Genomic DNA, 16,057 nt, shown 5'->3' with positions numbered 1-16,057 from the left:
CAGTTGGAAAGAATCCATTATTGTGCCCATTCCCAAGAAAATTAGAAAAGAAGGACATCCTGATGAGTATAGACCAATTTCCTTGATTAGTTGCATGGCCAAAGTCCTCGAAAGAGTTATCAACAGAAGACTAACAAGCTATATAGAAAACGAGAATTTGTTAGATCCGAGACAATATGCTTTCAGAGCAGGATTAGGAACAGATGTTTATTTTTCCGAACTTGAGGACTTTTTGGATAATCCTATCAAGCAAAATCAACACTGTGAGCTTCTTTCTATAGACATTTCCAAAGCTTTTGATACAGTGAGCAGGAAAGCAGTACAAAATTCCCTTGATAAAATGAAAATCCGCGGGAGAATGTTTCAATATATTGTAAATTTTATGAACAACCGTACATTCAAAGTACGTGTTGGATCTACGCTTTCCTCAGCTCGATGTACGAGTCGAGGAGTTCCGCAAGGATCTACAATGTCTGTAACATTATTTTTGATAGTCATGGACTCCCTATTTGCTTCTATTCCTTCCAATGTTCAAATTTTAATTTACACTGACGATATTCTTATCGTAGCTTACGGCAAACAACGAAAACGCCTTAGAATTAAAATTCAACAAGCCGCAGAAAAAACAATCGAATTGCTTTCATCCATAGGTTTCAAAGTTGAAATCTCAAAGTGCCAATTACTCCATGCTTGCACGAATCGTCGACATCGTGGTTCAGTTCCAGATGTCCATTTGGACAATATTGTTATTCCAACAGTAAAACAATTGAAGATTTTGGGACTAACAATAGACCATAAATTCAATTTTTTGAAACATGCCGGAGAAAGAAAAAGTTCTGCTACTGGGGCCCTGAACATACTCAAGATTCTAGGAGGAAGGACAAGATGCTCGCGTGAAACTCTGTTAAAAATTGTTAAAACTCTGATAATACCTCGTTTATTTTATGCGTTCTCCTTCGCTAGCAGGAAAAAAGATTTGGTTCTTCCTATACTTCAACCGGTGTATAATAAAGCAATCCGGTTAGCTTCTGGAGCTTTTTCAACAAGTCCCATAGCAGCTCTTTGCTGTGAATCTGGCCAACTACCTTTTGAATATATTGCTCTATTGATAGAGTCAGTCACAGCTGTAAGAATGATGGAACTGGGGCGTACATCTCAAGATCTTGTATTGATACAAAGAGCTAAAACTTCATTTGAATCTATAACTGGAAGGGACTTTCCTGAAATTATCCCATTGTTTCGCTGGGGACCCCAAACATGGGATTATAAATCTCCGAAAGTAGACTGGTCCATAAGTCAAGAGATACGGGCCGGAGATTGCCCAGCAAAAGCACAGGCATGTTTTCATGAAATTTCATACAAATACGAAACCCATTACAAAATGTTTACAGATGGTTCGAAAGGCGACGGGAAAACCGGGTACGGAGTTCACTCAATAGATTATTCTGAGAAGGGCCGATTGCATGATGAATGCTCGGTATTTTCGGCAGAAGTAATGGCAATAAAGGCTGCCATCCAAAAATCACCCGAAGATTGTAAAACCGTAATTTTCACTGATAGTGCTAGTAGCATCAGAGCACTAGAAAAAGGATTCTCAAAACACCCCTGGGTACAACACTGCGAAGAAATGATTAAAAATAAACAAATTACGTTTGCTTGGCTTCCTGGGCATGCCGGAATATTGGGCAATGAAATGGCAGACAAATTGGCTAAGGATGGAAGATCATCAGACTTAACTGCTGGTAAACTTCCTGGAAGAGATGCTAGATTGTTTTTAACAAAAATTATTTGGAATTCTTGGCAACAAGAATGGAGTTCAGCCAATCCTGGTACTCAACTAAATGCAATTAAAGAGAGTGTTTTTAAATGGGAAGATCAAACAAATCAATATGATCAGAAAGTTCTAACCAGGATCAGGATTGGTCATACTCGCGTTACACACGATTTTCTTTTCACTCCGTATGCTGATACCCCTCTTTGCTCAACTTGTAACTGTAGACTAACTATAAAACATTTGTTATTGGATTGTAAAACATACGATAAAATAAGAAAATCGATCGGTATCTCTGGTACACTTACAAATGTTCTGCAAAATGATAAAAGAAAAGAAGATAAAATTGTTCGTTTCATCAAAGCAATAGATTTGTACAAAATATTGTAAAAAAAAAACTTATGTTATAAAACTAAAATGAATAAAGTATGACGCGAATGACCCGCGCGGTTAAAGCGTCTTTAACCTTAGTAAGGTCTTGGGGTCTTTTTTGACCTTTTCCGAATTTCAATTCGCTATAGCTTTTGTTTCGAAAGGCCTAGAAATCTGAAATTTTCAGACAATTATTTTTTTGTGGAAAACTATCATTTCCATTCATCCAAAACATTGGACGACCCCTAGGGGAGCTCCCATAAAAAAAGTTACAAATAAGACCCTGGGGTCATTTTTGACCCCAAACTTTGAACGGCTCTCAAAAATCAGTGGCTGGGCCGATTTTGATTTTCTTTGGCCCAAATGAAAGCCACACATGTCTAGTTTTCAAAACCCCCGGAGAGTTCCGGATTTGGTCACTGTGGCCACCGGGAACCTGTTTCAACTGAAAAATGCCGCTTTAGAGACCCTAACTTTGGCAAGCTATAACTTTGCAACCGAACAAGTAATCAGGACCGTTCAAGAATCGTTGGAAAGGTATTCACGTGGACTTTGATTAAAGACATTAATATTGACTAATTCTTAAGAACCGGTTCCGGAAATCCCGAACATCCGGAAAGTAATGTTTTTCACGATAATGTGCTAGAAAGCGCATTCATATTATTTACAGGATAGAAGTTTTTGCATCAAACTTCTTTAGGCCATAATACAATCTGTCGAGAACTATTTCTGCATGTTTCTGGTTATGTCCCGTCCTTCTGGAACCGGTTCCAGGGATCCCACAAGATGGCCAACGAGTTGACTGTAACGAAATTGAACGGTTTTCCGCGCCAAACACATCTGCGTTGGTTAACTCATGATGAAATCTCAATAATTTTACATGCTCCATATTGTTGTGATATGTAAAAATATTGTTGGACATTGTGGTCTTATGTGGCCACCGGAGTGACCACCGGAGAAACCCGTATTGAAGGACTTCCATGTTTTTGCAACAAAGGTAGGCATTTGACGGCTCTAACTTCATGATTTTTCATGGCCATGTGGCTTCTGGCACTAAATAGAAGAATTGACCATTCTGGTCTGTTTTGGCCACCGGAGTGACCACCGGAGAAACCCGTATTGAGAGAGTTTCATGTTTTTGCAACAAAGGTAGGCATTCGACGGCTCTAACTTCGACGGTTCTAACTTCAAGATTTTTCATGGCCATGTAGGTTCTGGCATTGAAAAGAAGAATTAACCATTCTGGTCTGTTTTAGCCACCGGAGTGACCACCGGAGAAACCCGTATTGAGGGAGTTTCATGTTTTTGCAACAAATGTAGGCATTCGACGGCTCTAACTTCATGATTTTTTCCTGGGCATGTGGCTTCTGGCATTAAATAGAAGAATTGACCATTCTGGTCCGTCTTGGCCACCGGAGTGACCACCGGAAAAAATCGCATTGAGGGAGTTTCATGTTTTTGCAACAAAGATGGGCATTCGACGGCTATAACTTCATGATTGTGTACTATTTTGACTATTCTGGTCTTTGGCCAACGGAGTGACCACCTGGAGAAACACATACTAGGGAACTCCTATGTTTATTTTTAAACGCTCATATTATCTAGATATATCACCAGAAGCAGTCTTTCGACGGCTCAATTTTCATGCTTCGACACGCGACATATTATCTTTATGCTCAGTTGTTATTCTTATTGTTCAACAAGGTTATTCTGTAGTAGAGGCAATTCATGTTAAAATATACTGCGATTCTGGTAGTCTGATACTGCACTGTCAATGGTAATATAGTTAGTTCAAGAATTGAGGATAGTTTTACTTCGGCCCACAAACAAACCTTTCATCGTATATTTTGGTTAACACCACTTAACGTTTTGGTCGTCTATGTTCACTGTTCTTGAAAATCACATCGTTTCTTTTCATTATCTTTTTAGATATGTCCACATTATTTTTCAGTACTTGATATGCTTTCTCCCTTCTTGCTGGCTCTATTTTCTTATACTTACGTGAAGTCAGCTTTTTCAGAATGAAAAGTTGTCTTAGTTGGTAGGAGAAGGGCTTTCTTGAGGAAGACAAACAATGTTTCACTTGAATTTAGGGAATTATCAAGTTCTGCAATCGAGGAATTAAATCACAAATATTATCCATTTAGTCAGTTTTATGAACATTTCGCAATTCTTCAATTTTTTTAATTAAATTAATTCGTCTAGAAGTTTCAACTGGCATACTCTTAAAAGTTCCACGAAGGATTCCTTTCGAGTCCGACTGACATCAAGGTATACAATTAATTAAATATGCATGCTGCCCAGGGGCAGAATTTCAAACCAACTATCTCATCAATGAAGAATACAGTTTCTCCAAGATTGCAGAATTCTGTGCTATGAGATTTTTAAAATTTGCGTGTTTACTGGTGCCACGTAGAGGCAGAATTCTGACACAAGTGTCCCATTTTGTGCAAGTCTATGTCATACTGATCAACTTTGCCGAAGACACCATCTTCCTAAGTTATTAGGATTCTGAGCTATACAATTTCTAAAATTTGCAAGTTCACTAGCGCCACCTAATGGCAGAATTTCGAAACAAGGTTTCCCTTTTATGTAAGTCTATGTCATACTGGTCAATTTTGCTGAAGACACCAACTTTCTTAGTTATCGGGGGGAGCGACACTAGTTTTGCTGAGCCGAAAAACTTCAAAAAAAAGTCGAAAAAAAACCGGTAAAGGCCGCCTAGTGGCAGAATTTTGAAACAAATGTTTATTTTTATGCAAGTTTATGTCATACTGATCAACTTTGCCGAAGACACCATCTTTCTAAGTTATCAGGATTCTGAGCTATGAGTTTTCTAAAATTTACATGTTCACTAGCGCCGCCTAGTGGCAGAATTGCGAAACAAGTGTTTATTTTTATGTAAGTTTATGTCATGCTGATCAACTTTGCTGAAGACACCAACTTCGTAAGTTATCAGGATTTTAAGCTATGAAATTTCTAAAATTTGCATATTCACTAGCGCCGCCCAGTGGAGGAATTTTGAACTTCGCAACTCATCGTCAGTAAGTTATTGGCGTACCCAACAACTTTTCCGAAGACACTATCCTTCCAAATTATCAGGGTCTTGAGCTGTCGCATATCGTAACGTTTGCTTGACAACCTGATATGGTTTCTGTAGTGCAATTTACCATCAAACTGTTGATGGACCCTCTAGCGGCCAAGTTGCCAACTAATCCTATGAACCAATATTCTAAATGGTAGATCTTATCAAGCCCTAAAACTTTGCCGAAGAAAGTATTGCGCTAACTCTTAACACACCCGAGATAATAGGCCATACCCCCAAAAGGCCGAAAACCCATAAGCCTTTAGTCTCCTATTAAGCGGATTCCTATTGCGCCCCCCGACCTGTGATCTTATAAGAGTCTCGACTGTATATACAAAGTTATAAAATACGTCGAAAGAGACTGGCCAGGGCCAGGGATAAAACCCAGTGCCCAGGAGTAATCAGGAAAATTAAACATTAAACCACAAAGTCCGTCAAATGAATCAGAGCCCTAATTCAATAAAGCTTTCAACAACAGTATAGTAAAATTTCCACAACTGTCGTATACACAATATTTGCGCCGGTAAATAAATAACGTATGATGAACATCCAGCTTCGCCTCTGACAACATCACGATTGGTAACCCCTAAAAAATTTCTTGCGCCCCGTTGTTGATCCTCATCATCATATGCTCGATCATTATACTCGTTTCGTTCCAACTACTTGGCGTGGTCTCCCCCAAACCAAACTGTCGTTAATTTATTCTTCATCATCACATCGTCGTCGTCGTCGTCGTCGTCGTCGCCGTGGACCGAGCCAGTGCCAAAACGGACCAGAATGGTCAATAATTGAATTATTCTTCTTTTTAATGCCAGAAGCCACATGGCCATGAAAAATCATGAAGTTAGAGCCGTCGAATGCCCATCTTTGTTGCAAAAACATGAAACTCCCTCAATACGGATTTCTCCGGTGGTCACTCCGGTAGCCAAAACAGACCAGAATGGTCAATTCTTCTATTTAATGCCAGAAGCCACATGGCCATGAAAAAACATGAAGTTAGAGTCGTCGAATGCCCATCTTTGTTGCAAAAACTTAGAAGTCCCTCAATACGGGTTTCTCCGATGGTCACTCCGGTGGCCAAAACAGACCAGAATGGTTAATTCTTCTTTTCAATGCCAGAACCCACATAGCCATGAAAAATCATGAAGTTAGAACCGTCGAATGGCCATCTTTGTTGCAAAAACATGAAACTCCCTCAATACGGATTTCTCCGGTGGTCACTCCGGTGGACAAAACAGACCAGAATGGTCAATTCTTCTATTTAATGCCAGAAGCCACATGGCCATGAAAAATCATGAAGTTAGAGCCGTCGAATGCCTATCTTTGTTGCAAAAACATGGAAGTCCCTCAATATGGGTTTCTCCGGTGGTCACTCCGGTGGCCAAAACAGACCAGAATGGTCAATTCTTCTATTTAATGCCAGAAGCCACATGGCCATGAAAAATCATGAAGTTAGAGCCGTCAAATGCCTATCTTTGTTGCAAAAACATGGAAGTCCCTCAATACGGGTTTCTCCGGTGGTCACTCCGGTGGCCACATAAGACCACAATGTCCAACAATATTTTTACATATCACAACAATATGGAGCATGTCAAATTATTGAGATTTCATCATGAGTTAACCAACGCAGATGTGTTGGGCGCGGAAAACCGTTCAATTTCGTTACAGTCAACTCGTTGGCCATCTTGTGGGATCCCTGGAACCGGTTCCAGAAGGACGGGACATAACCAGAAACATGCAGAAATAGTTCTCGACAGATTGTATTATGGCCTAAAGAAGTTTGATGCAAAAACTTCTATCCTGTAAATAATATGAATGCGCTTTCTAGCACATTATCGTGAAAAACATTACTTTCCGGATGTTCGGGATTTCCGGAACCGGTTCTTAAGAATTAGTCAATATTAATGTCTTTAATCAAAGTCCACGTGAATACCTTTCCAACGATTCTTGAACGGTCCTGATTACTTGTTCGGTTGCAAAGTTATAGCTTGCCAAAGTTAGGGTCTCTAAAGCGGCATTTTCCAGTTGAAGCAGGTTCCTGGTGGCCACAGTGACCAAATCCGGAACTCTCCGGGGGTTTTGAAAACTAGACATGTGTGGCTTTCATTTGGGCCAAAGAAAATCAAAATCGGCCCAGCCACTGATTTTTGAGAGCCGTTCAAAGTTTGGGGTCAAAAATGACCCCAGGGTCTTATTTGTAACTTTTTTTTAGGGACTAAGGAAGGTTAATAAAAAAAAAAAAAAAAAAATTTTTTTGAGCAGTTCCACTTTTTACCAAAGTGAGTCGAATTCTACTCACTTTAGAGTAGTTTTTAACGAGCGTGTACAGCGACAGAAACACATTTGTTTACAAAAAGTACTTTGACCCTTTTTACATGTGATGCCAGAAACTTGAGTTGTTTTATGGCTCCGGTGAAATGAAATGCTGCCATTATAATTAAAAAACGTTTGTCATTCAATGCTTTTCCAAAATGCCAAATCAAAAACGCTCAAAATGTCATTGCATTCAGTTAAATAATTGAATCCGAAAAAATAATGGTCCAGAGTTAACTATTGGATAATTATGCCTTTATCTAGAATATTTCTAACTTCCTGAAGAACAGCCCGATCGTTCCCAAATTTAGACCGTTGATAGACAATTAGTTGAACTCTCAGTAAAAATATGAAAATATTTTAGGCACTTTTCGAAAAGTTACAGCTAGTTGACCATTTATTGAAAAGTGAAAATTTTGCCTGCCCCGATCATTTTGTCTATCCCCTGTAAATAGTCATAAGAAAATGATATAGCAGCTTGAGTAAAGCTTGTTGTTGAACAAATTGGCAATAGCTTAACAGAAGAGTTTGTATTAGCTGCAGAAACTCTTACGCAGTCAATAGACCAACTTTGCATGGGTGGTAGAACAGAGATCATTTTCTCTGCATTTCACGAGGCCTAATTAGTTTGCCATTCAAACACTAGGCTTTTGTGGAATAATAGATTTTAGATAAGTGATAATAAGTTTTATTAAAATAGCGATTCAACGTATAAATTAATTAGCTTAGAATGCCATTCTTAAGCTACTCCGGCAGTGACCGGTATTTTGGACACTTTTCACAACTCAGTCAATTCCAATCCAATTGACTTGAAATTTTGTACATGGCTAGACACTATACGTATCTCACCGTTCCAAAATTGTGTCAATTGGTTCAAAATTGGCTGAGGTATAGCAGAAAAGTGCCCAAAATAGGAGCCTTGCCGAGATGGTTCCACTTCCCTACGTGTTTCTTAAACGCATCCATTTTTTTTTCTTGGGTTGTAGATTAGTTTCCGATACACTGAGGCCAACATATTTGAAATCAGTTGAGAAATGATTGAGATGATACTTTTGAAAAATCCAACCACTATTTTGGATGTAATAGAGTTCAATATGCAGGGCCTCTATGTAAAAACGAAAAACCTCGCCGAACACCACATTTTGGTTCAAGCCTGATTTTGTGTAGGTAGGTACCTATTTGATGAATGTTGGTTAGAATGTCCATCATTCACACATTCAAACACATGAAATTATCCCAACAGATGCTCTATCTGTGTCTATGTTACTGAAAGTTTCGCATTGATTCACCTCATTTCCGTAAGGCTGCGCTGCGGTGGAAGCTTTACTTCTCAAAAGCTTTTCATCGATTGGATGCGCATGCGCCTTACAATGCAATCGATCCAACCGTTACTACGCGCCAAACGACACCGCATGGCCACGCTTGTGTGGAACCAGTTGGCATTACGGCTTAATCAATACTCAAAACCCGTGTAAGTGAAGCTAAAATGCCCGCCACTGCACCACAGGAGAAACTTATCCACTCGGACGATGGATTTCTGGTCTACCTCACAAAGCAGACGACTTCAACGATCGGACTGCGGTGGGACTTTTCGGAACCGCTGGAAGCACCGTTTGATCTGTTCAAAGTGGAAAAGTGCTACAGTTGCAAGCGTAACCAGTGGGAAGTGGTGCACTGGGGAACGGCTTGGTCCGTTACGGTTCGCAACCTGGAGCAGAACCTGTGCTACTCGTTTCGGATCAACGCACTGAAGCAGAACGAGGAGGACGAGCGTTTCGTCTACGTGAGGAAGTCGGAGATTTTCAAATCATTCACTCTGCCGGATGTCCCGTCGACGATGGCGATATTTCGAGCGGTGAAAAAGAATCAACCGGCGCTGATTCGGAAGCTTTTGAGCATAAAACCGGAACTGGTGAACGTTCCGGTTAACGGAGAGACGTTTTTGTACCAAGCAGTGCGGAATAATAACCTGGAAGTGATTGATCTGCTGCTGGAGTACGGGGCGAATGTGAATCTTGGAGTGCCGAGCAATTGGGAGACGCCGTTGCATGTGAGTTGGTTGTGAGTGGTTCAAGCCTAGAATGATGTTTGTTTTTCTTCTAGCTCGCCATCTACAACAAGAACATCAAAATCGCTCGTCATTTGCTAGAGCATGGAGCGGATATAAACGCTGGGAACTGCATCGGAATGACGGCTGGGCATTATGCGATCGATACGAATGATCTGCACACGTTAAGGTTCGTCCTGACACACGGAGGAAGCACGGAGTCACGAGATCGTTGCAGCTGGACGTTGATCTTTCGAGCGATCTACATGCATACCAGCACCGAGATCGTCAAGTATCTGCTGGAGAGGAAGTGCCGGCTGAAAATTCGAGACAAGAACCGGCTGATGCCTCTGGATTACGCGCGATTGATGGATCAGCAGGAGGTCATCAACCTAATTAAGCGAAGACTTAAGATTTAAGGAGAACGCCATCGAACGGCATCTTTATTGTTATTTACAGATTGTGTGTGTAAAATTTCTAGCACAATTTTGTAGTTCACTTTCTCTCAAGTGTGTTCGATTTAAATAAAACTTAACTAACAATACTTAACCCAAAACAAAGTATTCAGCAAGGAGGCACTGAGCGTTATGTTGGTGGGAGTTTACAACGCTCTTCGGAGAAGCACCAGCGTAGAGAGCACGAAAGAAAGTGTTGCAGTCATAGCGGTTGACGCACTACTGGCACCCTTGCGCTGTTCTTCCCAGCCGTCATCATGGCTGTCTCCGTGGTGGTCCGGATGATGGTGAGCTTCTCGCTTTTTTCGGGATTCTTCCGGCTGTTCTTCGACTGGCTTGATAATCGATAGTTTTGTGGAGATGGGCTTTACACTGAGATCTTTGTTATCATGTGCATTGATACCACCGGGAACTAGCGGGTTGGCGTACTCAGAAACTGGCGGTTGCACTGAATTTGATCCACGAAGTCCGTAGATTGGATGCGAGTCTGGTGCAACGTAATCAGAGATGGGAGGGATTTCTCCACGGAATGGTCCAAACTGAGGAGTATCTCGGATGAACTGTTCAGTTTTGGAGACGGATTTGACAGCTTCGTGTCGGACATTGCTGGGAGAGTTCAACAAAGATACATCAAGTACGGCTTTACCGTCGTAAGAAACAACGGAACCTTCCGGGTAGACTTTAACAACGTTCTGTGTATCTGGTGGAAGGTAGTACGAATCTACTCGGTCGTCAGGCATTGCCATCTTATCCTCTCCTTCCTCGACTTTCATTTCCTTCAGGTCACCAGTTAATCGTTCAACGCCGTCCTTGCGATCAGCAACTTCGGTTGATTTATGTGCCATAGCCATACTGTCCAGAGGCGACGGAATGAACATCGGTTCGAAGGCCTGTCGCTGTGGCTCACCACTGCCGATCATCAGGGCATCACTCTCAATCGCTTCATCAATGTCGTAGTCCTGTCGACGTTGAATCATATCTCCATGATGGCGTAGTTGGTCATCGTACTCTGCATTCATCATACCATTGCGACGGTAGATTGGCTTAAACCCACTTTCCACAACTACAGAGCTTGGTTCAAAACCAATGCTGGACTGTGTTTCAACGGGGGTTCTGTTCTCATGGATGTCATACGGAGCTTTGAAGATGGGTTTCACGTTCTGAGGTTCAACCATGACCGGTCGCTTGGTCAGACGGATGGGGAGTGTGATCGGAGCTGGTTCGATCTTTTTGAGACTCATGGTAAGATGTGGGGATACGTCGGGCACCATGTAGGGCACAGTTTTCATAGGTTTCACTAGCATCATTTCCATTGGTTGATGAACCAGAGATTGCGGAGGTGGAGGTGGTGGTGGTGGTACTTTGCGGAACGGCTTAATTTCGGTTGGTTCCCCGAGGAGTAGAATTGGTGCGATGGCTTTCATAGGGATCTTGCTTTTGGGCATGAATGGTCGCATCAGAGGGCTGACCGGTTTCTGGTAGTGACTGATGATCATGGAAGGTTGTGGAATGTTGTAGGGGCGTGACGGGCGTCCATTGATTGGACGTCTTTCTACGGCGATTGGTCGCCTCATCGGTAGTTTTACAGGTCGGAACATCGGACCACTGTTTGGAGGACGGAGATAGACCGGTAGACCAGAAGAGCTCAAAATTGGCTTCCCATGGTGCATGGCTTCCGCCAGAGATAGCGGTGTGTGATCATTGGATGTGAAGTTTCCGTAGGTTTGATTGCTCTTCAATTTCTCTTCAAGATCTTCAGCAGCTCGAATACCTTCTTCGATGATTTTGGACATTTCTGGATCATTTTCCAGATCCAGCTTCAAGGTTTCCGTTGATTGATCAGGAGTCATCTTATGATTTTTGATCAAATCCTTATCGTTCTTCTGAACGAAGTTCTCATGCTGTTCCAGGAATGTGTCCGACGGAAGCAATTTGGATTCGTGTCTGATGGATGGTTCGGCGTTTATTCCTTCTTCGTTTGGGTCAACGTACACCTCGTCGATTTCACTCGGGGCAGCTACATCACACGCATCATGAACATTGATACGCCATCCCAGGTAGCGATGGGTGAAGCACTGATAGTAGACGGTGTCCGGTGTATCTGCGTCAGGCGTCCAGGTAATGATTCCAGGCTCACCGGGGTCACATTTCAAGGTGAGACTTCTCTGGTAAGCTCCAAACGATGGATACGAATCAGCTGGTGGGCCATCAGGGTTCGGGGTCCAGTTACAGATACGACCGACACCAGTTGGCACCAATTTACCATTGCGATTCTGATGGACTCCGGCAAAGATGCGGATGTTCTGAAAAAGAAATTGATTATTGGATGATTTTGATTTGTCTTTATTAAAGAGACTTTCAGCCCTTGGCTGGTTCGTCTCTTATTAGATGACTTACAACTTATATAAGTACACACATATATATAAGGTGAACGAGAAAGGCAAAAATGATGAACTAAAACGGGTAAAAAATAGGAAGTTTTGAACACAAATCAAGTCAGTGCTTGAAAGAGTCAACTATTTTCTCAAGAAATGGTTTTGCTTTTGAAGGTTTGAGATTTACTGGGGAGAGGCTCCCCTAATAGGAGAGGGTTCCAGGGAGTTTCAAAGGTGTTTTGAGAGACTCTAAGGGAATTCAATAGAGCTTAAGGTGGTTTCAAGCCCTTTAGTCCTTTTCAATGTGTTACAAGAAGTTTAAAGGGCGTTTCGCAGGGGCTCAGGGAGTCCAGGGCCGCACCTGAAACTCTCGAAAGCTCTTTAAAAACTCCTGAAACCTTCCGAAGCAGTTTTGAAACTTAAACTACTCCAGAGACCCCTCGAAATTCCCCTAATTCCTCCTACAACACTCTGAGATGCCTCCTAAACTCCATACAAGCCCCCTAAGATGCCGCTGCAACCTCCTGAGACTCCTTGAGATGCCTCCGAAAACTCATGAAAACCCATAAAGCTCCCCTAAATCATCATGAACCCCCCCCCCTGAAGTCCCATACAACCCCATGCAATCTTCTGAAACAACTGTGATTCCCGAGATTCAGAGGCATCTAGGGGATCATCAGTAGCGGTTTAGGGGGTCCCGTCCCTAAAACGCCCTTGAGATCCTCTAAAACGTCCCTGTTATAACATGAAGCTCCCAAAGAATGTCCTAAGCCTTCCACAGACTCCCAGAGACGCCCTTAAAGACCTCAAATGCCCACAAGACTCCCCTGAAACGCCTATGATGTCTTATATGATGCCCGTGAATCCTCTTGAGATCCTCTGAGACTTCAAACAGCTCTGATATCCTCTGAAGTCTCCTAAGATGCACCTGAATTCTATTGAGATCCCCTGAGACGCCCCTGAAACCCATTGAAACGCCCTTGAAGGTCTCCTGAATCCTCTTGAAACCCCCTGAAGTCCCATGAAAACTCCGAAAATCTTCTGAAACGAATGTGATTCCTGATATCCTCTAAAACGACTATAAGGTCCTCTAAAATGCCTTTGAGACCTCCTAAAACTTTGGGCGTGATCTATGACCCCCTATGATCTATGACTCCCATGAAACTCCCGAAAGTCTTCTAATAAACTGAATATAACCTGGATCCTACTCAGAATTAAGTATAGAATTAGCCTAAGTCCCTGAGCCCAGAGCTCCTGAGAGCCCGGAAACCTTCTGAAACAACTGTGATGCCTGATATCCCCTAAAACGACTGTGAAGTCCCTTAAAACGCCCCTGAGATTCCATTGGAACGTCTCTGTTATCTCTTGAAGCCGTCTTTGGTGTCCCTGAATCCTTCTGAGATCCTTCTGAGATCCCCTAAGACGCCCCTGAAAACCTTTGAAACGCCTTCGAAGCTCCCCTGAATTCTCTTGTGATCCTCATCCTCTGAAGTTCAATGAAACCTCTGGATACTGAGACACCTCTACAGTAAAAAATGCGAACGTGTTTTTCAACTTCAAACCTCATTTTCGTCCATTTGACGTTAACCAATCTATATTTCAACGTTCCATGATCTCTTACAGGCGAATTTCCTGATTTTTTGGTCACAAACTTTTACAAGACGGCGCCTGAAACTGAAGATCATCAAAATTTTCAATCCACTGAAAAGTACACAGGTCGCTAAATTTCAAATCTGATAAATCATTTTTTTTTTTTAAATTTTCTCTACAATCATCGTATATGTGTTTATTTCATCTGGTATGTTAAACTACATGGCTCTGGATTAGTATGACCTGGTTTTTCATCGAATTGAAGCTAATTTCTTTACTATTGTGGTCATTTTGTTTTATTACCATTGGGCGCGCAGTTTACTGATACCAACTTTTAAGGCTTACATTATCACATGTCTGTTTTGTCTCCTGAAACTCCATGATATCCTCTGAAACGTTAATAAGACTCCTATAACTCTACTGATATTTCCTGAAACGCAAATGAAAACTCTCTGAAATTCATTAAGACATTCCTCTCAGAGCCATACAAAATCCATGGAAACTCCCAAAAGTGCCTCTGAATCCTCTTGATACCCCCTGAAACGCTACTGAAACCCCTTCAAACGTCCCTGAAACCCAATGAATCCTCCTGAGAGCCCCTAAATATCTCTTGGAAACCCACTGAAATTTCCTCAGATAGAACCCTTGAAACTTCCTGAAGACCCCTAACACGCCCCCGAATTCTCTTGCGAGCTCCTTAAATGCCCTTGAGGCCCCCTGATGTCGCATGGAACCCCGTAGAAACTTCTATGAATCCTCTTGCGACCCCCTAAAACCCCCAGAGACTGCGTTGACACTCGTAACCCCCCAAAACCTCATAGGATCTCCCATGGAGCCTTTTTTAAATCTCTTTTTGCCATGGAGCCTTTTTTGAAATCTCTCCGAAAAGTGAAATTTTCTCTGAGACTTCAGATCGTTCTGAGACTACCTTTCGCTCTCTCCGGTAGTCATGAATATCCCGACCGTCACTGAATAGCTCTTCCTCTTTATAATGCAGGGCATTGAAAAGGTGCAAAATCTGTATTAAATAAGGTTGAAGCGTAACGTTACCTTTCTAGCTTCCTCATCCTGATGTTCATAGCCTCCAACAGGATCGTCAGTGATGTAGAATGGGTGATACTTGGCAGGAGTTTCCGAATCGTCTCCTCCTTCGGTCACAAAAGTGTACGTTTTACCACGAACTACGTTAATCTCCGGAATCAAAAGTCCATTTATGTACCACGAGATTCCCCAACCGACATGTCCTGAAATGATCATACATTTTAAAACGCATTCATACACAACAATCTGACTAACTCACCGGTGATCGCTGGGTACCCTTGCTTGCCTCCGGTAGGACCAACTTGGGCATAGAATACCCCATCCTCGGGTTCGTAGCACTGAATTGGAGGAATCTCCCAGGCACCAGCCTTTGCCGGCGGACGAGCAGTTGCTGGTGCGTTCGGTCGTTTCATGGAATCCACTCGACGATTCGGCTCCAGACTTTGCAGTTTCTGCGGGCTCTCGTGTTGCTTCTGTTGGTCCGATTCCGGTGTAGGACAGTTCCAGTAGGGTTGGCGACCAAAGTCCACTTGTTTGGTATCCTTTAGGTACTGCGAATGGAATGACACCTCATACCGTTGATTCAGCGGTCCGATGGCCCAAACTATTGCTTGCGAACCGTTGGTGAAAATTGGAAGATCTAGATGATCTGAAGCTCTCAAAGGTCGCTGATAGGTTACGATCGAGTAACCATTCACCATAGCAGCGTTCAAAAGGCGTATTGAGCTACTGTTCTCGTTGATCCTTGTATCCGGACAGCTTCCACGGGCTCCGGAGCACTGGGACTTGGCATCCAGGTAGTAGTCTTGAGCGTATCCCTTTCCGGTAGCCTTGTCAACCCACACGACTGCCACATCAGCCCCCACCATCACGCTTCGGGAATGATCCGGAGACACGCCGAACGACATGTACTCTCCATCCTCTGTTCATCAGTAAGTGGAAAAAGGAAGAATGAGAACCAGTTAGTAATGAGCCGCAGCTGTTGAGTAACAATTAGATAACCTCGCC

The 16,057-nt window shown here is 42.5% G+C and overlaps 2 protein-coding genes across 4 annotated transcripts in view; one reads left to right on the top strand and one right to left on the bottom strand.

Annotated features, from left to right (window-relative positions):
* The first annotated feature begins 8,913 nt into the window (after positions 1–8,913).
* Positions 8,914–10,009, top strand: LOC109408863 (putative ankyrin repeat protein RF_0580). Its single transcript, XM_019682231.3, has 2 exons — positions 8,914–9,591; positions 9,645–10,009. Exons 1-2 carry the CDS (start codon positions 9,028–9,030, stop codon positions 10,005–10,007), a joined length of 927 nt encoding a protein of 308 aa, XP_019537776.3. The 5' UTR covers positions 8,914–9,027; the 3' UTR covers positions 10,008–10,009.
* A 6-nt stretch (positions 10,010–10,015) lies between these two features.
* The window catches only part of LOC109430398 (protein Skeletor, isoforms B/C), a 73,246-nt gene continuing 67,204 nt past the window's right edge, over positions 10,016–16,057 (bottom strand). For all 3 annotated transcript variants that reach the window (XM_029867122.2, XM_029867125.2, XM_029867124.2), the window contains exons 7-9: positions 15,309–15,971; positions 15,059–15,252; positions 10,016–12,346 (exon numbers count right to left, since the gene is read on the bottom strand). In XM_029867122.2, coding sequence (XP_029722982.2) covers positions 10,190–12,346; positions 15,059–15,252; positions 15,309–15,971 — 3,014 coding nt within the window. In that variant the 3' untranslated portion in view covers positions 10,016–10,189. The remainder of the gene's footprint in view (positions 12,347–15,058; positions 15,253–15,308; positions 15,972–16,057) is intronic.

Source organism: Aedes albopictus, chromosome 1 (assembly GCF_035046485.1).
Source record: "Aedes albopictus strain Foshan chromosome 1, AalbF5, whole genome shotgun sequence".
In the NCBI taxonomy this organism is placed as follows: Eukaryota; Metazoa; Arthropoda; class Insecta; order Diptera; family Culicidae; genus Aedes; species Aedes albopictus.
This window is presented reverse-complemented; position numbering and strand designations above follow the sequence as displayed.

Bases quoted from the DNA above. Each gene is read 5' to 3' on its own strand.
- LOC109408863 (XM_019682231.3), top strand. From the start codon at position 9,028: ATGCCCGCCACTGCACCACAGGAGAAACTTATCCACTCGGACGATGGA. The intron at 9,592-9,644 runs GTGAGTTGGTTG...TTTTTCTTCTAG, and splicing joins ATTGGGAGACGCCGTTGCAT to CTCGCCATCTACAACAAGAA.